General features: G+C 57.0%; 2 protein-coding genes across 3 annotated transcripts; both read left to right on the top strand.

Moving 5' to 3' along the window:
- Nucleotides 1-258: 258 nt before the first annotated feature.
- dstyk (dual serine/threonine and tyrosine protein kinase) lies at nt 259-10,682 on the top strand. The gene is made up of 12 exons (XM_066702995.1): nt 259-1,400; nt 4,613-5,013; nt 6,250-6,940; nt 7,037-7,272; nt 7,479-7,562; nt 7,760-7,936; nt 8,029-8,158; nt 8,249-8,538; nt 8,698-8,811; nt 9,696-9,810; nt 9,935-10,069; nt 10,280-10,682. The coding sequence occupies exons 1-12, from the start codon at nt 1,190-1,192 to the stop codon at nt 10,465-10,467; spliced, it is 2,772 nt and encodes a 923-aa protein (XP_066559092.1). The 5' UTR covers nt 259-1,189; the 3' UTR covers nt 10,468-10,682.
- Nucleotides 10,683-11,998: 1,316 nt separating this feature from the next.
- Nucleotides 11,999-22,960, top strand: frs3 (fibroblast growth factor receptor substrate 3). 2 transcript variants are annotated; one of them, XM_066702999.1, is made up of 7 exons: nt 11,999-12,279; nt 14,177-14,300; nt 14,403-14,491; nt 14,743-14,929; nt 15,012-15,173; nt 15,608-15,744; nt 15,882-22,960. In XM_066702999.1, the coding sequence occupies exons 3-7, from the start codon at nt 14,426-14,428 to the stop codon at nt 17,145-17,147; spliced, it is 1,818 nt and encodes a 605-aa protein (XP_066559096.1). In that variant the 5' UTR covers nt 11,999-12,279; nt 14,177-14,300; nt 14,403-14,425; the 3' UTR covers nt 17,148-22,960. The 2 variants fall into 2 exon arrangements, with proteins under 2 accessions (XP_066559096.1, XP_066559097.1); XM_066703000.1 differs by lacking the exon at nt 11,999-12,279 and having other exon boundaries at nt 12,295-14,300.
- The last annotated feature ends 955 nt before the right edge of the window (nt 22,961-23,915 follow it).

Here is a 23,915-nt window from a genome sequence, read left to right on the forward strand (position 1 = left end):
GACAGCCGCGGTGTTAGTGGGCTCGTTGTGTAGCTGTGTTTGACACAGCCGCGGTGTTAGTGGGCTCGTTGTGTAGCTGTGTTTGACACAGCCGCGGTGTTAGTGGGCTCGTTGTGTAGCTGTGTTTCGGACAGCAGCTCGCCCTGATCGATTGAGAATGTCTTTTCCCCGGGACTCCAGTTCCCAGAATGCAGCGCGGCCGCCGCTCGGCGCTATGAAGGCTCCCTCCGCGGCGCTGCGGCTCGGTTGTTCATGTCTGATCCGAGGGGGCAGGCGGACGCTCGGCGCTGGACTCAGTCCACTCTCTCCCCCGCTCGGCGCTGCCTCGGTTCTCGGAGACGCGGTGACACCCCCACGCCGGGGCCCGGGACTGCGGCTGCTCTGCGGACCCTCTAGCGCTGAAATCACAGCCGACTGTCGACACTGGTGCGTTTGGGATCCTTCTCCTCCCGCCAGCGATGCCCTGAGTTTCCCGACGCGTCGCCCCGCCTGCGAGTCCCTCGAACAGCAGCCCGGCTTTCATAAGCCCAGGAGCACCGGAGCAGGTCGGGTTTGTTCGTTTCGTGTTGTTGCTCGTTTCCTGCGGAGATTCCGACCCGGGCGGGCGGCGCCCTGTCTGGCCGAGGGTTGGAGGCTCTCTCGCTTCGCCCCCCGAAGTCATCCATCGCCACCGCGGGTTGACAGCGCTCTGCAGCGGCAGGGAGAAGTCGCTCGTCGGGCAGAGAGACGGGGAGAGCGGCCCGCCGGTGGATGGGCCTGGGCGGCTCCGGCGGTCGATAGGAGCCTTGGCGGAGCCCGGAGAGATTGTCAGGCGGGCGGGGAGGGTCAGCCTTCCCGAGAAGCACAGGGGCCGCTGCCAGGCTCCCAGACTGAGGCACCGGGGCTCTGCCGCAGCCGCGCACAAGCTGGCGCGATTCCAGGGGCTTTAAGATCCGGATAAACCGGATTTTTTTTTTGCAAGCGGAATATTTGTGTGCAGATTCGGAAGAACCGTCTCATCCTGAGGAGACCCGGAGCGGCACAGCCTCCGCGACACTGAACCCGCAGCCCCCGGGCCCCTTGCCGATGGAGAGGGGCAGTGTCGCCGCCGCCCACCCTTAGCCCGGCCCGGCCGCTTCGCTCCGCTGGGTTTATATAACTGCTTCACAGGAACACAGGCTCGCTGCTTCGCCCCCGGCCGGGACGCGACATGGAGGGCGGCGGCGGCGGTGGCGGGACGGGGCAGAAGGTCACGGCTCTGGCCCGAGAGCTGACCCGCATCTTCAGCAACTACAACAAGAACTCCATCCTGCTGAAGAAGAACCTGAAGGAGACCAACAAGTTCTTCCGAGAGATCAAGCAGAACTACAGCAACGCCTGCGCAGCTGCGGCCAGCTCGGGGACAGCGGCCCGGGAAGCAGGTATGAGCTGCGACCCCCGGCACCAGATAGCCGAGACCCCTGCCCAGCCCCGCACACGCACAGATCCACCCCAGCAGGCGCGGGAGAGGCGTTGTCTCGTCGGTGCGGGTCTGAGCGTTTGCCTGTAACGCACATTAACACAACGCCTGGCTTTATGGGCGCCTGCTGTGTGAGGATCTGAGAGGGCAACATTGTGCAGTCATTTGTTTACATGCTTCATAATGTCACAATAAGAGGCAGCACACATTCAGAGAGGCAACACAAAGACGCCCTTATTCTCGGTTTTGCAGCCCTGTGGATATCTTGGCTCTTAAGTTTATTGCCCTACAGTCTGACCTTCGACCCTGGATCCGTAGGAGGGGAGCAGCAGCACTCCCTGCTCTGGGCCGGGCCGCTCGTGGCACAGGGTGCAATAGAATAGAGACCGTGTGGAGAGGGCTGTGGACTGTGCTGTGATGGAGTACTAGACCTGTATCTAGCGCTGCTGTCCAGGACTGCTCTACTGCAGGGGGGAGGTGCACTGGAATACGGATCAGAGTGGGCAGCAATTACATAACACGTCTCACCAGTGTCCTCGAACATGTTTACAACTCAAGCACACAGACCGCTCTGATTTAGCCAGAGTGCTCTCGGGGCTCTAACTGCCGAGGGTGTTAAAGGATTTGCGGCCGCAGCAGGCCGGGCAGATTAGGGGCTGTCGGAGGGTGGTGTTGTGCAGTCTTCGTTGCCTGTGTGAGGGCAGACCTTTAAACGCCACAGAGTTGTGAATTCCACTGAGCCGGGGAGGAGGGGCTGCGTGTTCAGAGGCCGATTCCTCTGGGAGGGCAGTGCGTAGTGCAGTTGCAGGCTGAGGTCTGCCCGCGCTTTGGTGTGTCTGAGCGGGGAAACTGCAGAAATCCCCAGTGCTTTTGACTTGTATTTATGGAAATTATGATTATAAGTCACCCTGTAGGTATTTCCTGTTTATTGGTATCTGTGATCCTGCTGAGCGAAGGGAACGTGGGGGGCTGTGGGGGCCGTTTACTGTCCCCGGCACAGCCTCCAGCACTCTCGCGGCACCTTTTCGGCTGGCACACGCTCGGACCTCTCACACCCCCCGGTGTCGGGGGAGGGCGGGGTGTTTCTTCCAATTCCTGGTCACAGTTCTCGTGCTGCGTTGTGTGTTAGTGTTGCCGGAGAAGCTGTGCCTGGGTCGGGCAGCGTGGAGAGAGAGCTCGGGTCAGCTGGCCTCAGTAGTGGGGGGGTGTTTGGGCCAGGTGGGTGAGGAACAGCAGAGCAGTGCCCTGTGCCGGGGGGGTGAGGGAGTGTAGTGGCTCCTCTAGGTTTTAACGCAGGGCACGTGCTCAGGGTTGTGCCAGTATGTGTGGAGCCCCTGCCATCTGCCACACAGGCCCTGCATTCACGCTGCACTGGAAGAATGGGCTGCTTCTGCAGCATGCTGGCGTGGCACGGTGCTGCCGCAGTCCAGGGGGCAAACCGTGCCAATGGGGGGTATTGCTGAGCCGCTGTTGACATGACAGCCTTGTCCCAATTACTATTAAAATATCTTGTTGTTCGCATCAGTGCTGTCTGTGTGCTGGGGCTGAAATCTGACCCTGCGTCGTTGCTGAGAACCCTAGTTCCAACTCTCTGTCAGAGTAGTTACACTAACAGTTGCCCAGGGACTGACGGGTATTGCATTGTACCGTCCCAGGTGCATAGATATGGGTGATTTGCTTGGGGGTGTAGTAACGCAGATAGTGATCGAGCTGGAATAGAAAGTTAGTTCCCAAATTCGGGTTTCAGATGTAGTTGCAGCAGTGAGATCTGAGATCCGAAACCCTTGGAGTCATAAGCGAGACTGAGTCACACTGTGGAAATGGCGGTTCTGCGGCGGCACACTGTGCCGGGGCTACAGCCTCCAGGGGACGCCTTGGGGTGTCGTTTTCACTGCACATACTCTCTGTTCCTAGCTGTGCACGAAAGGCTGTTGTATAGTTGGGGGGTGTTTTAGTATTTCACCAGTCAGTTGTAGAGTGCATGTGAGGATGGGGGGCAGGCTGCTCTGCCTCTTTTTCTCTGGGCAGGGTAGCCGTGTCCAATTACAGAAAATCACTGTGAGTCACGGTGCTCTGAGACACAAGGCTACTTTTGTAGCGTGGCTCTGCCTGCGCCTGATCTCTCTGTGCTGACATGCTCACAGTGGAGAGGAGCTGCTTGGAGTGGCAGCCCTGGTCAGAGAGGGAGGGAGAGAGGGAGGTAGGGAGTTGCAGGTCGGACTTGCACGTAGAAACGCTTGACGGCAGATCTGGAGTGGCAGCTGGAATGCTTCTCTTTGTTGAAACATTCCTGTGTTCGGCCTGAGCAGGTGGGAGGGGTAGAGCGAGAGCGAGAGAGCGCGGGAGCGAGCAGAGGGCTGCAGAACGTAGGTTTATAGGTTTGCTTTAGGTGCTTTGCTGTCAGGTGCCGATACGTCAGCAGTGTCTGACTAATTCAATCGGCCTCTTCGGTTTGAGGGGTTTTACAAGAGGTGCTTTGAAAAGCATCCAGTGAATTAGCTGAGGTCATATAGATTAATATTATTCATAATAATCATGAGAATACCATCTGTCCTGTGAAAAGCAGCTCCATCTTTTAAATCTATGAAAATGTGTGTGTGTGTGTTGTGCAGGGTGTATATGCTCTGTATTGTATTATGTGCGTTGTTGTGCAGTGTGTGTGTGCAGTCAGTCACCTTGCACTCCAGTGTTAATGAAGTGCTGTAACAGAGTTATGGGAGGTTCCTCAGTGTGCTGACACCTCGAGAGAGGGGGAGGGAGAGAGGGAGGGAGGGGCTGCTCGTTTGGCTCTGGTTGTATAACTGCTGTGGACCGTGACTCAGCAGCCCAGAAGAGCTCAGCTTCCTGTATATAATGTTATTAACTGTGAGACGTCAGGAAACGCAGCTCCGCCCCCCTGCAGCCACAGTGTTCAGCCCAGCACCCAGCCCAGTCTCTCAGGTCTGCTGTCTTTGGGGTCCTTGTGTCTCCTGTCCCAGTGGGGCTCCCACTCTGTCTACCCAGTCAATGCCATAACAGGAATAAGAAATTGTTGAAATCATTGGTGTGGCCGTTCCAATCCCGGGGTGGGGGGTTAATTTGGTGCCCTAAGTGCAGGAGGGAGCAGCTGTGGGAGCTGCTCGCCTGTCTTCCCTGCTCTTCGCGCTGACGTCTCCTGTCCTGCTCCGTCTGCAGGGCAACTGGGCTGCATCTCGTTCCCCAGCCATGAGGAGGAGTTCCTGCAGGCCAGCGTGGGCTGCAGCCCCTACATCGTGATCCTGGGCCAGGACTGCGGAGCCCGCTACCAGCTGCTCAACTGCCTGCTGGGCGACCGGCTGCTGCCCATCGGGCCCGAGGTGGGGAGCTGCGGGGGGCCGGCAGGCTGCAGGCGGCGCCGGCTGCGCTTCACCCACGGCAGGCAGACTCGGCTCAGCCTGGCGCTGCCCGGGCAGTACGAGCTGCTGCACCAGCTGGCCGGGCACCGTGGCCGCTGGGAGACCGTGCCGAAGGAGGACCTGGAGATCCAGGATGCCTGCCAGGACCCGGCCCACCAGCTGGCCGAGCTCGAGGTCACGCTGCACCACCAGCTGCTGCAGGTAGGGACAGCGCCGAGACGGAACAGCCCAGTGTTTCACTGGGAGTGTCTTGAGTCTTCGGACTGTGTGCTCGTTGTCTTGCAGTGAGGTGTCAGTGTGGAGTCTCTCTCCAGCGCTGGTCAGCTGACTGCCGGTCCCTCGCTGTGGCCGGACCCCTGGCCCAGGGCCCCCGGCTGCTCTGGCGTTTGTCCCTCAGTCTCTCCTCTCGAGTCGGTGCTCAGTTCACAGCGCCGTGACAAACTGGCCCTGCTGGGGGGGGGGGCGAGCTATTCATGGCATCAGGGGTGAAAGCAGGAACGTGCTAATTAAACTATTTGCCAATACTGTAGCTAATACACACGCACGCATGCACGCACACACATACACAGGAACACACACACACACACACTCTCTCTCTCTCCTGTGTTTGATCTCAGGCAGTGGTTTAACCTCGATTCACACAGGTTTTCACACAGGAATTGGTTTACAGTTCAGGCTTAACACCTGATTTTAACTGTTGTAATGAATCTCCTCTCTGGGTCTGAGAGTGAGAAGCCGGGAGTCTCTTGATAGGCTGATGTTACGGTGAGAGTAGTTTGTTCTGACCACTGATGTAAGACCAAGACACACCAACGACACACACAGAGAGAGAGAGAGAGAGAGAGAGTAATAATGGCATGGCATTGACAGTCTCCTGGAGACGGCGCTGGCTACCTCCTTTGTTTACGAGCAGCCCAGTGAGTCATCATCTGTTTGTGAATCTCCCTCCCTCCCTCTGTCCGTCAGTGCGGTACTGTGAATACCCCGACTGCTCCCCCTCCCCGGTGCCATCCACTGCTGACTAAATAGTGGGCTGGACTGCGGGCCAGTGAGAGACCTGTGCTGGACACTCGGCAGCTCTGTTTGTCAGCAGTCCCGTGTTCACATCGACCCCCCCAGGTCATGGAAATGAGCCACGGACTCAATTAGTGTGTTACATGGGCTTATGATTTCTAATTGTGTATCGAGTGCATTGATACAGGAGAGGAGCGCGCCTCGAGGAATGCGGCTGTGCTGTCCAATGTGTTTCGGTCTGAAATGAGTGTCCCGTGTCCGTGCAGACAACGGGGGGGGAACTGAGGATAATTGCCCTAATCTAATAGCAGTGCTCTATTAATGAACCATTTCTAGTTATTTGTCTAAAGGTCAGCAGGATGTAAAGCCCGTTCATCCGGTGCTGCTGTTCTAACGAGCTTCTCCCTCCGGCGCGGTGCCCAGGAGTGCAGGGTGCTGGTTGTGCCGTGCCCCAGCGTGCAGCCGGTGGAGGAGGCCCTGGAGGACTGCCTGCGGGGCGTGGTGCCGGTGCTGCTGTATGCCGTCAACGAGGAAGCCCTGTCGCCCGGCCAGATGGAGGACCTGCGCCGCGTCCGGGAGCTGTTCCCCTTCCCCATCTGCTTCGCCCGCGTGCCCAGCGCCGCACCGCCTGCCGCCGCCCTCACCGAGCCCTGCGCCGAGCCGCCCGGCCGCGTGCGCGACCGCAGCGCCCTGCACCAGCAGCTGTCCGGCCTGGGCTTCCTCAGCGGGGGCAACTGCTCCTGCGGCGCGCCCTCACAGGCGGCCACCAAGCCCCAGAGCGTGCTGGGGGAGGTGTTTGAGCGGCTGCCCCGCCTGCTTTCGCCCTTCGCCCGCCAGGTGCTGCACAACCAGCAGGTGGAGGCCGCGAGCCTGCTGAACGGGGTGCACTGCCGCTGCCTGGACCTGTTCATCAACCAGGCCTTCGACATGCAGCGTGACCTGCAGATCACGCCACGCCGGCTGGAGTACACACGTGAGAAGGAGGCCGAGCTCTTCCAGTCGCTCATGGGCATCGCCAACCGCAAGCAGGAGGAGATGAAGGACATGATCGTGGAGACCCTGGGCAGCATGAAGGAGGAGCTGCTGGAGGACGCCGCCAACCTGGAGTTCACAGGTAAGAGTGCCTCTGTCGGGGGTGTGAGGCGTGCCCGGGCCATGCGCGCGGCACTGGGCACCCCGGACACACGGCCTGCTCTCCTCTCCCCCACAGACATCATCGTACCGCCCAACGGGGAGCTGGTGAGCTCCAAGGACATCAAGTCTTGCATCCGGCAGATCCAGGAACTGATCGTGCTGCGGCTGAACCAGGCTGTGGCCAACAAGCTCATCAGCTCGGTGGACTACCTGCGCGAGAGCTTCGTGGGCACCCTGGAGCGCTGCCTCACCAGCCTGGAGAGATCGCACCTGGACACGGCCACACACATCACCTCCAACCACCTCAAACAGGCAGGCGCTGGGTCGAGGGGCAGTGGGGCAGGCTGGGGGTGGGAGAGGGGGCAGTGGGGCAGGCTGGGGGTGGGAGAGGGGGCAGTGGGGTGGGAGAGGGGGCAGTGGGGCGGGAGAGGGGGCAGGGGCAGGCTGGGGGGGATGGGGAGAGGGCTGCTCACAGACTTGCCTGTATAAACTGCTGACCTCGGCTGCCTCTGTCGCAGATCCTGAACGCTGCGTATCACGTGGAGGTCACCTTCCACTCGGGCTCGTCCGTCACACGGCTGCTGTGGGAGCAGATCAAACAGGTGCCCCCCCGCCGCGCGCTCAGCCCAACACACGGCCGCTACACGCCCTGCGGCCGCACAGCGCTCTGTTTCAGGAAGTGCACAATAAAGCCACAGACGGGAAGGGGGCCGTGCAGGCGGGCAGCTCGGCCTCATCCACCACGCCCTGCTGTGGCAGAAACCGCCTGGCCCACAGTAACTCGGTGTCTCTCCGGCAGATCATTCAGCGGCTCACGTGGGTGAACCCCCCCGCCATGACGCCCGAGTGGAAGCGCAAGGTGGCCCAGGATGCCATCGAGAGCCTGAGCGCCGCCAAGCTGGCCAAGAGCATCTGCTCCCAGTTCCGCACACGGCTCAACAGCTCACATGAGGCCTTCGCCGCCTCCCTGCGCCAGGTGCGTGTGGGAGAGTGACGTGTGCTGTGTGAGTGGTGTGTGTGTGTGATGTGTGCTCTGTTCTGTGTGTGTGACACTTGCTCTGTGCTCAGCTGGAGGAGGGGCACACAGGACGGCTGGAGAAGACGGAGGACCTGTGGCTGCGGGTGAGGAAGGACCACGCGCCCCGGCTGGCACGCCTGTCCCTGGAGAGCCGCTCGCTGCGGGACGTGCTGCTGAACGGTGAGGGGCTGAGACTGACGCTCTGACACTCTGACGCTCTGTAGCTCTGTAGCTCTGACGCTCTGACGCTGCCGTGGTGTCGCCCCCCAGGGAAGCCGAAGCTGGGCCGGGAGCTGGGCCGGGGGCAGTACGGCGTGGTGTACCTGTGTGACAGCTGGGGGGGGCACTTCCCCTGCGCGCTCAAGTCCGTCGTCCCCCCCGACGACAAGCACTGGAACGACCTGGCACTGGAGTTCCACTACACCCGGTCCCTCCCACGGCACGAGCGGCTGGTGGACCTGCACGGTTCCGTCATCGACCACACGTACGGGGGCGGCTCGAGTATCGCAGTGCTGCTGATCATGGAGAGGCTCCACCGCGACCTGTACACGGGCCTGAAGGTAGGGCACTGACACTCACTCGCCTGTACACGGGCCTGAAGGTACGGCACTGACACTCACTCGCCTGTACACGGGCCTGAAGGTATGGCACTGACACTCACTCGCCTGTACACGGGCCTGAAGGTATGGCACGCTCACTTTTGTATTCCTCACTCCTAGGCAGGGCTCAGTCTGAGGGAGAGGCTGGAGATCGCACTGGACGTGGTGGAGGGGATCCGTTTCCTGCACAGCCAGGGCCTGCTGCACCGTGACATCAAACTGAAGAACGTGCTGGTGAGGGAGGAGGAGAGAACGGGGATGGGGGAGGGGAGGAACCGGAGGGGGATAAAGCTGAAATGGTCGTCACACCCACAACCCCAGATCCGGCCCCGGGGGCTCGCCTCATGGTCAAACCCTGCTGGTCTCGGCTGCTCGGCTGCAATGTGATGGTGTTGGTATAGATTGTTTAGCTGGGGCTCCGAGCGCCGCCGTGTCTCTGGTCTCTCGGGCCGCTGCACAGCGACCGGCCGGTCTGGGTCCCTGCCGGAGATCTAAATGTCCTGTCTTCTCCTGCCTCAGACGATGCACTGAACACTAGGGTTGTGACGAAGTTCGAATCCGCATGCACAGATGTTTAGCAAATCCGAACTCCGTCGAATACTAAACCGAACTAATTTGAATTTATAGCAAATATTTTTGTCTACCAGTGCCAATATAACATGCACATGCATGACGTCAGTCCGCTCATTTGCTTGGTGCGGTCCAAGTGTCATTTTACAGAGAGAAGGATGATGTGGTTGTTACAGATAGGGTAGATAGATACAGATAATAAAATCTGTTAAGGCTGAACTCTGCCTCTGACTCAGGGCTGTAGTGGAGCCGGGCGGAGCGGTGCCACTCTTTCAATACCATGCTTCTCAATTCTATCCATCCATCCATCTTCGACACTGCTTATGCTTTTGCATCTGAACACTTAATACAAAATGTCTGAAGACTCGTGCAGTCGTTCATTTGAACAGTGAAATAATAGTAATACTGCATTACATTCAACTTTAGGAATATGAGCTGATGTTTTTTCAGCTCCATCACATTTACAGCATTTAAATAATGTTAAATTATTTATCTTTTTAATAAAAACTGTAGCGAACCCTCCTCCTTTCTCTCTCGCTGTCCTGCAGCTGGACAAGCAGAACCGAGCGAAGATCACAGACCTGGGCTTCTGTAAGCCGGAGGCCATGATGTCAGGCAGCATAGTGGGCACCCCCATCCACATGGCACCCGAGCTCTTCACAGGTGGGTCACGTGCGTGCCTGTGTGTGTGTTTGTGGGTGGGTCGCGGGTGTGGGCCGTGTGTGGGTGTGGGGCCGGCGATTAACTCGCTCCCTGTGGGTTGACACACTGCGGTGGGTTGTTGCAGGGAAATATGACAACTCTGTGGATGTGTACGCCTTCGGAATCCTGTTCTGGTACCTGTGCACCGGCTCAGTGAAGCTGCCCGAGGCCTTTGAGAAGTGCGCCAGCAAGGACCAGCTGTGGACCAACGTCAAGAAAGGTACTGGGGGGGGCGTCCACACGACCGTGCTGTAGCAGGTACAGTGATTACTACACCACACCTGCGCGCCTCATTAAACACTGGCCCGACAGCCCAGCCCAGCCACTTCAGGAGAGAGTTGAGTGTGCTGTGTTGAGTGGTGCGGGCCGCCTTCTCTGGGGCTCGAGGGTCCGGCCGCTGGGTCTCTCACTCTGCCCTCGTTCTTCTCAGGCGCGCGCCCGGAGAGGCTGCCCTCCTTTGACGAGGAGTGCTGGCAGCTGATGGAGGCCTGCTGGAACGGAGACCCTTCCCAGAGGCCCCTGCTGGGCATCGTACAGCCCGGGCTGCAAAGCATCATGGACCGGCTGTGCCACATGGGCTCCGATGGCAAGAGCGTCAGCCTGGAGGACTCCACCTGATTGGTGGGGACCGAGGCTGGGGGCGGGGCCTCCCTGGAGATAAAAGACTGTCATTGGCCAGAGCGAAGGGCTGGGAGGACGCGGCCAGCCGAGCACCACTTCCTTCTCTATTGTGACGTTTACCTGCATCCCAGGATGCGTAGATTTTATGACAAACTGGAGAAAATGAACCTAAATATATATTATAATGAAAAAAAAAAAAAAAAAAAAAACAAGCATACACTATCCATCTCTGCGCGTGTGTGATGTGCTTGCTTCTTGTTGTAGGATATTAAATATAGATAAAATTGTTTTAAAAGAAATGAAAGGCCAAGTATTAAAAAGAAACACATTTTCATTTCTTTTAGTTGGTATTTAAAAGGGTTATTGGAGTATTGTCTGTGTATTCTAAAGTATATATATCTTTTTTTTAAATAAACTGTCTTTGATGAACGACTTGAGTTGTTTCACTTCCGTTTCATCTTCAGCTGGAGTAAAGAAGTCCCCAGTGTGTGTTCACCGTGGTGTATCTAATCTCACTCTGTGAAGTGCATCGCCACACGGCAGTGCTGCGGCTGCAGGGGCTAGTGTGTCCAGTGTGAGTGTTTTGCTGGTCCCTTGTAGGCAGAAACAAAGCGGTTCGTCCTCGTAGTAGAAGGTGTGGAGTTTATTGGGGCTGAGGTCAGCAGACCCCTGGGTCAGACGTGAGGCTGTGATTGTCTTCCTCCCGAATTCAGTTAAAAAAATGAAACACCAAGTCCTATGGCGCTGTCTGGGCAAGTCTCTGGAGCCCCAGCCGGGACGTCCGGGTCCCTGACTGGGCCGGTGGTGTCTGCTGCCCCAGGAAGGAAGGCTGGTGGGGAGCGCAGGGGGTCTGAGTACAGGATCGCTGTCCAGTTCCTCGAGCGCTGCAGTCATCCTGAGGTTTGTGTCATGGCTTTGATTTGCCTCGATGCAGCTCCCTGCCTCTGCGCTGTGCTGCACACACAGCACACAACACTGCACACAATGCACAACACACAGCACAACACTACACACAGTACACAGCACAGCACTGCACACAACTGCATATTACACTAAACACAGTACACAGCACTGCGCACACAATACACACTGGGCTGTGCAGCGCAACTGTGTGCAGGGGGAGCTGCAGCACTGCCCAGCAGGGCATATGAGATGAGGATCCAGTCGCTCAGAGCTGCGGCCGATCCAGCGTCCCTCCAGCCCAGCCAGGCCGGCCTGTGTCGACTGCCCCCCCTGAGACGGGAGGTTTAAACGGGCACTTCTCTGAGCTGTTCAAAAAGCGCTTTGAAAACAAAGACAAGCTAGCGGTCAGAGTATGAAATACCTGTGTGTGTACCAGGTACAGTGATTACTACACCACACCTGCGTGTGTGTGTATAATGTTTATTTGTGCAGTAGTAATAATAACTTAAAAATTCACAAAGCCTTTTTGTTGAATTGACTCGGCCGGATTATTGGCACTCTGGCGCCCCTCCGCGGTATCTGCAGACAACGACGCCCGGCCCCTCTCCCATCCCTCGGTCCTCCAGCGGGCTTCCCTTCTTGTCGCTCCAGATGCTCGTTGTCTGCCCGTGAACTCTGACCCCGCGGACGGGAGATGTCAAGCACGGGCCTGGCGCTGCTGCAGTGGGGGGGACGATCAACACAGCGCATCTTTTTTTTTTCTTTCTTTCTTTCTTTTATTTTGCTTTCTTCCCCCTCTCTCTCTGTGCCACAGCGAGGCTGAGTGACTGCCGGCCGCGGGAGGCAGCGAGCGGCGGCGGCGGTGCGGGAGCTGCGGGAGTCGGACCGGGTCGCGATGCTTCACATGTGAGTGGCTGTCTGAGCCCGGCTCTCCTGCGGGCTGCGCGGCTGCGGGGGATCTGCGGCAGCCGAGCCGTGCGGCTGTGCGGGCGCAGGTACCGGTCTCAGTGCGCCGCGTCCGCACGGCCATTCATTCCCGCAGCGGCTGACAGCGACGCCAGAGCCGGGGCTGCGTCGGGCTCTCCGGCGCTATTAGCGGGACTGTTGCGCAGTTAAACGGGGTATTATCGAGTAAATCACAGCCTCCTGACCGCCGCCGTCTTTGTTTCTCTGTGAATCGGCGGACATGGGTCGTCGTTGCCGATGCGGGCGGGGGGTATGAGGCGGCAGCAGCAGCTCGGTACTGGTCCACAACAGACGGCCCGGCGGCGCGTTTACGTCACTGACATGCCGGTGCCGAGCGTTATATAAACACGGTGCCGCACATACAGGCGCGCTGTGCGGAGTCGTGTGCGCAGCCGGTCTGCGTGTCTCCTCGGCGCTGATGAAGCCCGAGTTGCGGAGCAGCGCACCCGGGGCTGGAGGATCACTGCGATTCGGGGGGTCGACAGAGGTGCACGCACAGTTTCCACAAAAAACATCGCTGTGCGTGTGTGTTGAGCTGCAGGCGTGATGGTGATCGGCATTATTGTCATCATCCTCGTCGCTGCTGCGGCTCCAGCCGGGCTGCGGGAGTGCTGTGGCTCAGGGCCGGAGAGCTCGCTGCTTTGCGGGGTTCATTTGCGTGTTTGTGTCCGTCAGTGTCGGAATCTGCCAGGCAGTCGGTTCGTGTCTGTTCGTATTTGTGCGACAGTTTGAAAACCACACGCTACATTATTATTGTTTGCCTCGTTTTAGGCCATGTTTGACTAGACCAGGTGTAGGTGGCTGTTGTCGTGCATTGAGAGAGCACAGGTTTGTGGGTGCGTCTCGGTGGAGGGTGAGGTGCCCCCAGTGTGTTGCCACAGAGCAGACACAAGCCCTGTCCGATGTGATTAGAGGATTTTTACGACTTTATAAAAGCCTCTGTGACAGTAAGCCAAGTGTTCCCTGCCCTTCTCCGAGATCTTGGCCGCTTAAGGGTTAACTCGGTCCCAGTGGATGAAATATGGTGTCCTGTGCCTCAGAGTGCTCGATAGGGATCTGTGCCTGGAATGAAGCGTGTGTTAAATAATCTCACAGGAGAGAAGTGTGTTCAGGTTCAGATGAGGAGCGCGTGAAATCCAGGGAGCTCTGGGCCTGTGGGGGCTGTCACCCCATACCTGTCCCGACAGGTAAATGCTTGGGAGCCTTGCCCCCTGTGTGCTCAGTGTCTGTGATGCTTGGAGCTTCTCCCGGCTGTGCTTCTCACTGTGTACAGCCTGGCACCGTGCCTCCGCATTCCTGAAACAGCTGCAGCCGCTGTGTGCTCACAGAGCCGCTCAGTGGGACTCTGGTGCCCGTCGCTGAAGATGCGCTTCTGTGGGCGCCTTGGGCCGCAGCTCTGGACCCGCTACTCAGTTCCTGAAGTCCGTACTGCCTTCGGACCAGCCTGTTTGGAGACGTCACTCTCTGAGCCCGAGTCCCAGGATGGGTCTAGGAGGCCTCTGACTTGGGAAGAGTTTTCCTTTTGTGTGAATCTTGGAGGCAAAAACAAAACTCATTAAACAAAAAGACACATTCAGGCATAAACACACATCCACCCCGGCCAGAGGTGCGTGCTGCTGTGGAAGGTGAAGGTCCAGCCCACACTCGGGCGTCCCAGGGTGGTGGCCCTGTCCCCTGAGCAGTCAGCCGTGGGGGATGTGTCACCCCGTCAGTGATGAGACTTTTCACTAGCACATCCAGTGTCTTTAAGGAGCAACGCTCACAGGAGACACTGGACGTCCAGCCCAGCACTGGGGAGGAAAAAAAATCATCTTCCCGACTTTTCTTTTGCTCACAGGTAAGAGAAATCTCTGCTGGCCATGGAAACGCACTTTGAGCCTACACGGTCTTCTTCACCATGACGCCCAGCAGAGGACTCTGGGTTTGAAGCGGGACTCTCTCCCACTGATGGCCTGGACTGGGTGAGCCTCTGTGTGTGTGTGTCTGCCGGTCTGTGCGTCTGTGAGGTGGCCGGGTCTTGGGGGTGCTGTGCAGGCCGGCTGACCGTGTCTCTGGTCTCTCAGGTGTCAGCTGGTCTGCTGAAGCAATGGGAAGCTGCTGGAGCTGTCTGTACAGAGACACCATCCCAGACAACCACCCAACCAAGTTCAAGGTACTGTGACAACGACACGCCGACCCTAAGTCTGCTGCAGCGCCGGGCCACCCCTCCTGGGGTCGTGGGGGTTTCTCTGTGTGCGCTTTGTGTATCTGGTTGTGGGGTCGGCTGTGTGTCTGGGGGGGGCGTTGTGGGGTCGGCTGTGTGTCTGAGGGGTGGGGTTGTGGGGTCGGATGGGTGGGGTCGGATGGGTGGGGGGGTGGGGTCGGATGGGAACCTGATGGCCGTCTCCGTGCCACCGCGTCCAGGTGACCAATGTGGACGACGAGGGCAACGAGCTGGGCTCCGGCACCATGGAGCTCACACAGACCGAGCTCATCCTGCACACGCGCAAGCGCGACGCCGTGCGGTGGCCCTACCTCTGCCTGCGGCGCTACGGCTACGACTCCAACCTGTTCTCCTTCGAGAGCGGACGGCGCTGCCAGACTGGACAGGGTGAGAGTGTCTGTCTGTCTGTCTGTCTGTCTGTCTGTGTGTAAGAGCTGTGTTGTGTGCTCACTGGCTGCGTTGTCTTCAGGGATCTTTGCCTTCAAGTGCTCTCGTGCCGAGGAGATCTTCAACCTGCTGCAGGAGCTCATGCAGTGCAACAGCATCAACGTGGTGGAGGAGCCGGTCATCATCACGCACAGCAGCCACGCCCCTGAGCTCGACCTCCCACGGACCCCCCAGTCCCCCAACAGTGAGTGAGCCCTACCCTTGTCCCTGCACTGTCTCCTCCTCCTCCTCCTGTCTGTCCTCTCCCCCAGCACGGTGGCACTCAGTCCACAGACCCGGCCTCACTTCACACTGGAGCTCCTCTTATCGAGGGCCCGTGTTCTAGAAATTTCCACAGAGACGCCCGTGGGTCTGTACTGTGGCCGCAGTTCATGACCTCAAACATAAGCAAACCAGCTTGTGTTCATATTTTAGAATGGTTTTGTTTTTCTAATTTTTCTCTGCTTTGTTAATTTGAGTTTCAAGGCTTGGTGAGCGTGAGTGAACGCCGCTGTCCACTGGAGGGCAGCAGAGCGGTATCTGTCAGCAGTCAGGGTGACCCACGCTGGGTCTGGTTTCTGATGTTATTGTGGACTGTGCTGGACTCACTGCGCTCTCCACCGGTTTCCTTGTCTGCAGCTCCAGCCTACACCGTGCAGGGATTCCCCAATGGATACCCAGGGTACCCGGTCAGTGCAGACTCGTCCCACGCCTCCACGCGCCACCCATCGCTGGCTGACGAGCATGGGCACAGCCTGCTGGCGTTGGAGGACCAGGTGAGTGCCTCCCCCGGGCACAGGGGCCACAAAAATAAGACCTTTCTTGTCCCATAGCGCAAGCTCGGCCCCTCTCTCTGCCCGATGCGCGAGCTCGGCCCTGGTACTCAGTCTGTGTTCGTTTCTCTCTCCCTCAGGCCCACACCTATGTGAACACCGCCAGTGTGGAGGGGGAGGTCCGGGGCCGGCACTGCGTCCACTCCCTGCCCGAGGTGCGGCCCGGCCCCTACCCTGAGAGCGCCCGAGGGGGTGGGGGGCACCCCCCCATCCACTGCTGCCCCCTGGAAGAGCGCAACCCCCAGGTGTACCTGCAGCCGCCCTCGGGGGAGGTGAAGTTCGTGCTGGGCCCCACGCCCGCCCAGCGGCGGCTGCTGGAGAGGGAGCGAGAGAGGGAGGTGCTGGGGCCGCACATGCACATGCACCACCCCCACCACCTGTCCCTGGACGTGGGGGGGGGTGGCACGGAGTGTGAGGGAGGAAGGGTCCCCCCGCCTCTGCCCCCACCCCACCACAGCGCGCACCCCTACCACCACCACCACCTGCGGCTGCGCGGCCACGAGGAGGGCTGCCAGGCGCGCCTCACCTACGAGAACATCAACGGTGTGGGGGGGGGGCGCGGGGGGGAGCCGCGCCGGGGGGGCGGGCGGATCAAGCTGTGCCCGGGAAGCGTGTCCCTCTCGGGGGGCTCGAGCAGCAGCAGCAGTGGGGGGGAGGGGCACTGCCATGCCCTGTCTCTGCCCCACAGCCAGGGTTATGGCTGCGAGCGCGGCGGGGGGGGCGTGGGCAGTGGGCACCGCAAGACGGCGCTACTGAACTACGAGAACCTGCCGTCGCTGCCGCCCGTGTGGGAGTACCGCGCCCTGCAGCGCGCCGAGCAGCGGCACGAGGACGAGGATGAGGAGGACGACGAGCCGGACGACGAGGAGGATGAGGACGAGGACGAGGAGGACGACGAGTATTCCGAGGACCCCGGCACCCCCAACGGCTATCACCAGGACGGGGGCGTGGCACGCAACTACGTCAACACAGGGCGCGTGCAGCAGGGCATGCGCCGGCCAGCCTGCCCCCCCCGCAGGCAGCACCGCGCCGACTGCCACGTGGGGGGGGGCAACGGCGTCTTCAGCTTCGACTTCCGCAGGGGCGGCAGCCAGGGGGGCGGCCGGGAGCAGCGGCAGCTCAACTACATCCAGGTGGATCTGGACGGGGAGGTGGAGCGCGGCATGGGGGGGGGCGCCTCTCAGCATCAGCAGCCCTGCGGCCCCCCGCCTCCCCGCCGCAGCGAGTTCTACGCCGTGATCGACCTGAAGAAGACGGCCGCCATGTCCAGCCTGCAGAGGGCGCTGCCCCGCGACGACGGCACATCCCGCAAGACCCGGCACAACAGCACCGACCTGCCGCTGTGAGGAGAGCGAGGGAGAGGGCCCAGGCACGAGCCCCTGCAGTCCCCTTCACACCCTCCCGCCCCATCACCAGTCAGCAGCAGTGTGCGCCCCCCCGTGTCCCTCCATCCTCCTGCCCGTCCCCCCCGTGCCTCCGCGTCCCTGAGAGGCAGTTGGGGGGGCCCCCCATTACTGAGACTCCGCCGCAGGAAGGGATCGAGACACAGGACCGCAGGGCCCTTGTGGCTGGGCCCCTGGCGGGCAAGCGTGGGGCCGCGGCCCGCGGAGAGAAGCGTGATCCTCTGTGTGGGCGACTCCGCCCTGAGAGCCCCGCCCCGCTCCTGCGCTGCTGTCCCGGCCTGGCGGGTTTTGTAGTGTGAGTTCTGTACCACAGAGATGTGACCAGCAAATATTTTTCCACAATGAGATCCAGTTTGATACAGAAGTTGGTTTATTTCAGCGTTGGCTGCTCTGATCGGGGCTGCGGGCCGAGGCCTCACTCTCCCGATGGTGTTGGGCTGGAAGTAATTTAAAATCCACCATTCTCATCCCTAAAAATACAGCAGATCTTCTGCCCCCGGACTGGGATGCATGTGGTCGAGGGTCCTGCGACGCTGCTGTTTGTGCCAAAGGAGGAGGACGGGGGTCGTGTTGATCGAGTTCCTCAGAGTTGCCTGTGAGCAGCAGGGTTGTCGTCACGCTGATGGCCTGGTGTGCCGATGCCGCCCCGACCATCGGCGCATGTGTGACCCGCAGCCCCGCAGCCGGCCCTGTCTGGTGAAGAAAATTGTCTTCTCAGCAACAGTGCAGCCCGAATCGCCGTCCCATAGCGCAAACTCCCTCTCTCTCTCACACACTCCTCTCTCTCACACACTCCCTCTCTCTCTCACACTCTTTTTCACACTCCTCACACTCATGCATTTGCACCAGTAGACACAGACGAGCTGTGATGGCAGAGCCGGACATGCCCAGCCCCAGTTGCTGCCGCCGGGTTTCAAGGGCCGGTGGGTGTCAGGGCCCCCTGAGCCCCAGTCCTGCCGCTGTGCCAGGCGGAGATCGCCAGAGAGGATCCTGCGTCTGTCATCTCGCCTCGCGGCTCAGCCTGACAGCAGCTTCTCTTTACTGAGCGCTACAAAGGGAAGAGGCACGAGGCTTCAACGCGTCTGGCCTGTGAGGGAGTCTCTTCACAGTGTGTGTTCGTGGTGAGTTCATGTGCTGTTCGACAGCACTGGGATGTGAGGGCTAAACACTGAATCCAAAAAGAACCGATCATCATAACGTCTTAACTGTGAAGAGGGATTTCCCTTCTGTTTCACCCAGGGCATAATGGGAAAATTTAACTCTGAATGTCATCTTGGCAGAGGTGATTTCTCTAGTCCTTAACAATTACTCTCCCAAACCCCCGACCTCCAGAGGTTTAGAGATTGCTTTGTCCTTTGACCCCTCGCTGACTGACTGCTAACAGGAATTTGTATGTTTTCTGCCATTTTCATGAGGTTTTGTGCAGGTTGTTTATATTTTCCTACCTTTTCACAAAACGACCAAACGGGAAATTACGATGCGTGTTCTGGAGTGTTTGGAGGTGTTTGTAAATGTGGAGAATCGCTTGGAAGAAGCTGTTTACAGGACTGCGATCGAGTCGGTGCACTGAGCCACCTGCGTGGGTCACTAAAGGTCTCCGTGGGCCCCTCCTCTCCATTCAGTCTATGACCTACTACACTTCCCCGGGTGGGGGGTCAGCTCTGGTCCCGTTTAGGGATTCTCGTGCCAAATGAGTCGGAGAATTCTCACCCGTGCTCAGAACCTGCCGGTCATGATGTCATTCCTCATACTGCCTGCTGATTGGCCCCAAACAACCAGCCTTCGTTTCAATGCCACCCTGCTGGAAGCCCCGGATTAGTGTGAGTGTGGGGGCAGCGCTGTCTGCACAGTGGGACCGAGACTGAAGAGAGACCCTTACAGAGGCGGGGGGCCGCGCACCTCCAGGGTCCGCCCCCCGCGGCCTCCTGCCTGTGTTTACTTAGCTTGGGGTCTAAACTTGAGTAAATTGGTACCGCTGACATCTATACATACACCGTATGTGTAGCTGTCTGTGTGTGTGTTTGTGTGTTTGTGCGTGCGTGCGTGCGTGCGTGCGTGCGTGCGTGCGTGTGTTTGTGTATCCAGATGTGTACAGAAACCCTCGCGTGTCGACACTGCTGCTATGAATGTGACACTGTCGCAGAGGAGGCCAGCTGATGCTCTGGGAGGCACCAGCAGGTCTCTTGCTGTTGATCTGACCACAGTTTGCTCCAGCTTCTCGCCAGCTGAGAAAGCTCAGGACCCATTTTGTATCTTTGTTAGATTTTGTTGCCATGCGTTCGTGGTGACGTGTCGCTGTGCCGCGCCTCTCGGCAGCCCCACCCTCAGAGCTGGGGGGGCACGTGGCCTTTCATCTTCATGAGGAAGAAAACGAAGGAAAATAATTGAGTGTTTACACATGGACTGTATGTATACATGGGATCGCGGAGATATCTGATATTGGAGCAGTCTTGCATGTCGCAAGGCGTGCCGAACAGGGGGTGCGTTGTGCGGCAGTTGTCGTGTCAGTGGCCTGATTCTTTGCACACAACGGTACCTGTTGCCCTGGCAGACAATGTCCCATCCTGTCAAAGTGCCAACGTGTTACTGTTTGTCAGCAACACAGTGTTTCTCATATTATGTTTATGCTTTTATTGGAATAAATATATGTATTTGCCAAGCAATTGTGAGATGGGAGGTGAGCAGAGACCCGGTGTCGAGTCCTGGGGATCCTGCTAACCTCCACTCTCGTCTTAAAATGGGCCTGTCCTGATGGGCTCACCAGGCCCGGGGAAGGGGCGGTGTAGGGGGCTTCAGGAGAGACCGCCAGAACACATTTCCACTTCTCTGTCCCTCCCCTTCCACTCCCACCCAGAGAAGAACACGACCTCATCGCCAAGACCACAGCCCCTGATGGGTGAAGTGTGCAGAGACACGCGGGTGGGAGTGGGGTCTCGGCTGCAGACCCTTGCTTGTGGTTAGCAGTGGGTGGGGGGGGTTTAGGGAGATGCTGTGCCAAAATTCTGAGACTTTCCATTTGCCAAACTCGACAGGTCAGAGTCTTCTAGGAGGCTGATCTGTTTCTAAACGGTGGGAAGTGTCTCCAGTGCCGGACTGGTCTCTGCGGGTCCAAGACGCATCGCCTCCTTCCTGAAGGAGTTCGCTGTTCCTCTGTCCCGCCTCACTGCGTCAGCTGGTAGCAGATATTCCCGGTGTTGCGGTTTGCTTTGTGACATGCCATGTGGAAGTTTTAGTTGCCTCGACAGGCTGTGGCTCGAGGCGTGCCTGCTGCTTTATCGCTAACGTTGCTGCCTGGGGAAGCCAGGCTTGTACAGTCCTCATGTACACCGTTTCTGTTATGCAATACTCTTCTGCATTTTTTTTTTTTTATTTATTTAACTACATGATGATTTATTGACTATTGTAATCCAAAATGGATTTAATCTGTAACTTTTTCCCGGAGTGGGAAGTGTATAAAATGCCATGCGTGTGTCCGTGTCCTTCCCATCCTCCGCTCGGCGCTCCTCACGAGTTGCTCCGGTCAGGGTTTCTGCTTCATATTCCACTGCGGGGATATTTGTTACCAGTGCTGCCCGAGAGTTTTATTCCTCCTCTAGTTCTGCTCTCATCCCCAGACACCTGTATTAACTGTGTTGTTCTGCAGAGACTGCTTTGTCAGGTGGTTAATGTTTACAGTCCCCCTCTCTCTCTCTCTCTCTCTCGTGCATGCACTTGACTTTACTTTACCTAGATATATTTTCTAATGATGTTAATTATTTTTTGTACAGAAGCATGTTCTCGTAGGTACTAAGCTGTTCGAGTAAGCTGTAAATACTGGCCTCGTGTGCTCGTCTCGTCCGTCCGTCTGTCCCGCGGTCGCTGTGCTTCTGTGAGAAATTCTTTAAGCTGTGCAAGTCTTATATCGCTGGGACTCTTCGGGTGTTCACAGGGGGGCTGGGAGCTCAGGGTGTCACGCACCACAATGTCAAACACCTCTTTGAATGTATCGGAAGGGAGGCTTGGGGCAGAAGAGTGGGCACACGGCCGGGTGAGAGCAGGAGAGGGAGGGTGGTCATCTGATGCCCTGATTGGTCCGGTCTGGGCCCAGTCTTCTGCTCCCAGTGTGTGCTGGTTGTGCACTTGCCTAGGTAAGCGCATCCCTATCATTTGTACTTGACAACGCCACTGTGGGCTTCTGTAGGTACAAGTGCTTTATAACGATGTGCCATGTGCTGCTTCAGTCCGAGGATTGTCTTTATTTCCACGAGAGTGAAGTGTTGGCAAGTACGAGTATTTATTTCACAGATGTTTGTTTGTTTTTTTCCTTGGCTACCTTGGTATTCTGTTGTGGTGTAGGTTTGTGTTGGACCCTTCGAGGCGAGAGCCCTGGCAGGTCCTGGACGGGCAGAGCGCTGCAGCGCAGGGTCTGTGCTGAGTGTGAATTCCCATCAGCCTGGGTGCAGTGCGGTGACTTACTGCTCATCCCCTTTCAGTGAATGTCAACATGTTGTCAGATCCAAGTATTGCCACTTTAGTGCCACTGGGGGCATCTCAGCGCTCTGTAAGGGACAGGCGGCTGCAGTTCTGAGCAGAGGCTCCACGTGCAATGACCGCTCCCTGTTTACTGTTCCCCAGGTGGCATAATCTGCACTCTGGCACTAATCGCCACTCTTTCAATAATTGTTTTAGATTATTGCGTTTATTTTTCCAAAATCTTGATACAAATCAGTCTAATTACAAGGATAATACACTTAATGGTTTCCCAGTATTATAAATATCCAAAGTCACATTAAGGGCAGTGATAAGAAGGTCAGATCTAAAGTGATGAATGTGTTTTCATTAGAAAACCATTCCTGGAAACACAGAGAGCCATTTGTGCAATAACTCTTAAAAAGATTAAAACATTCCTAGATTCAGTTAATGTAGTGAAGCCTCACCCTAACTCAATAACAGGCGCTGGGTCTGAGTGGCCGAGCCCATCCATAGATTCCTCCCTGTGGCTTCCTTCGTGCTTTCAACACTAGCCCTCTGTCACAGTGAGACACAGGGGTGTGTTGTCCCTGGAGCCTCCCTGTCCCGCCCCCCTTCAGGACAGAGGATGAGCTTTGAGGAGCAGAGCACCAAGGCCACACCGTCTGTAGCTGTAGATTATATTTATTTCCTCCAGAAGAAAGCAAACCGTCTTAAGGTTGTGTTGTTTTGGTCTCTGCTGCTGGAGGTGAGACGCTGTGGCCGAGCCGGCCCGCTCTGATCTGTGGGACCTGCAGCGTCTCTCAGTGCTGTCCACAACCCTGCCAGGCGTCCACCTTGACACTCCCTTCTGTTCACCCTCGGCAAACACTAGAATAACTTGTTCCTTACTGTACCGTAACTTTAGCACCAGTGCTTGTTTGATATACTTATATATATATATATATATATATATATATATAATGAAATACTGAATATTTATAGAAATGTTTCAAGTTGTTAAGCTGGAAATTCCCATTGAGGGATTGCGAGATTTTTTATTTAATTTTGTTTTATTTTTTAAAATTTAATTTCTCTTGATGTTTCTGTTTTATGGAAATCGGATAACTGTATTATAATATACATATATAAATATATATACACTGTACTTGTTCTAGTTTGGAGCTAGCCTCATTTCATAGCTGTTTCTACTCTCCGTATGGAACTGTACTCAAGCAAAGCCAGACCAGTGAAACATGGACAGGAATGCTGTATCTTAATTAATGTGCACTGAAAAGTATATTGAATAAAGACAAAAAAGACAGTAAGAGCTTGTGTGTGTGACACTGTGTTAGAAATCCAACCTACAGCTCACTGCCTCCCCACCTCACTCTCTGATACCCCACCTCACTTGCCCGCTCCCTCCCCACATTGAGTTATATATTTGCATCTGTGGATTTATGTTTTAATATCAGCTTTATTCATTAATTGCAATCATTTGACACCAAAAACCAACCCCCCCCTTCCCACGACCTTCCAAAAACTCTAAAGAAGAAAACATTTGCAGTCCCTCCTGCGCCCCCACATTGTGAGTATTTAAACAGGTTAGATGATAGTATACATCACTAGTTCGCCCCCTCAGTATTAACACTGCGCCCGAGCTCAGATGTGTCCGGTCCTGCTCTGCGGTGTACAGGCACTCTGCCCTGATCTGTGATGGAACAGTGTTTTAAAAACGGGATCCTGAGAGAGAGAGAGATCACAGTCTAATCCAATACAGCCCATCGTCCAAACAAGCCAACAAAATGCACTGATTGAATGTCCTCCCCCTATAGGGCACTTGAGGGAGCAGCCCCTGGTCCTGCTGTCACTCATCATCCTCCACTCGCCCTGACTGCGCAGACAATGTCTCGAGTTGGCCACTAGAGGGCAGCGATCAAGGCAGAAAATGGCCGAATTACAGAGTTTGTCAATACAAAGACAAGACAAGACGCACTTCGATGCGCCCGTCAGCTGCCAGAGCAGACCCTGGTCAATGTTGCACCAGACATGTGAATCTCTTAGTTTCCATATTGTAGCTAAGTTCATTGCTCTAGAAACAAAACCACATAATCTACAATTACTCTATTGTGTTATAATGTGTTATATTGGATATCACACAGAATGTAACTTTCACTCTCGGTATGAGTTCTGTGTCCGCCAGACTGCCACGGTGGTTTGTAAACATGATTTCTGGTGTGGAGGAGATTATTGTGCTGCTGGGAATGGTACAGGTGATCTACT

The sequence above is a fragment of the Amia ocellicauda genome, chromosome 5, assembly GCF_036373705.1.
Source record: "Amia ocellicauda isolate fAmiCal2 chromosome 5, fAmiCal2.hap1, whole genome shotgun sequence".
Classification (NCBI taxonomy): Eukaryota; Metazoa; Chordata; class Actinopteri; order Amiiformes; family Amiidae; genus Amia; species Amia ocellicauda.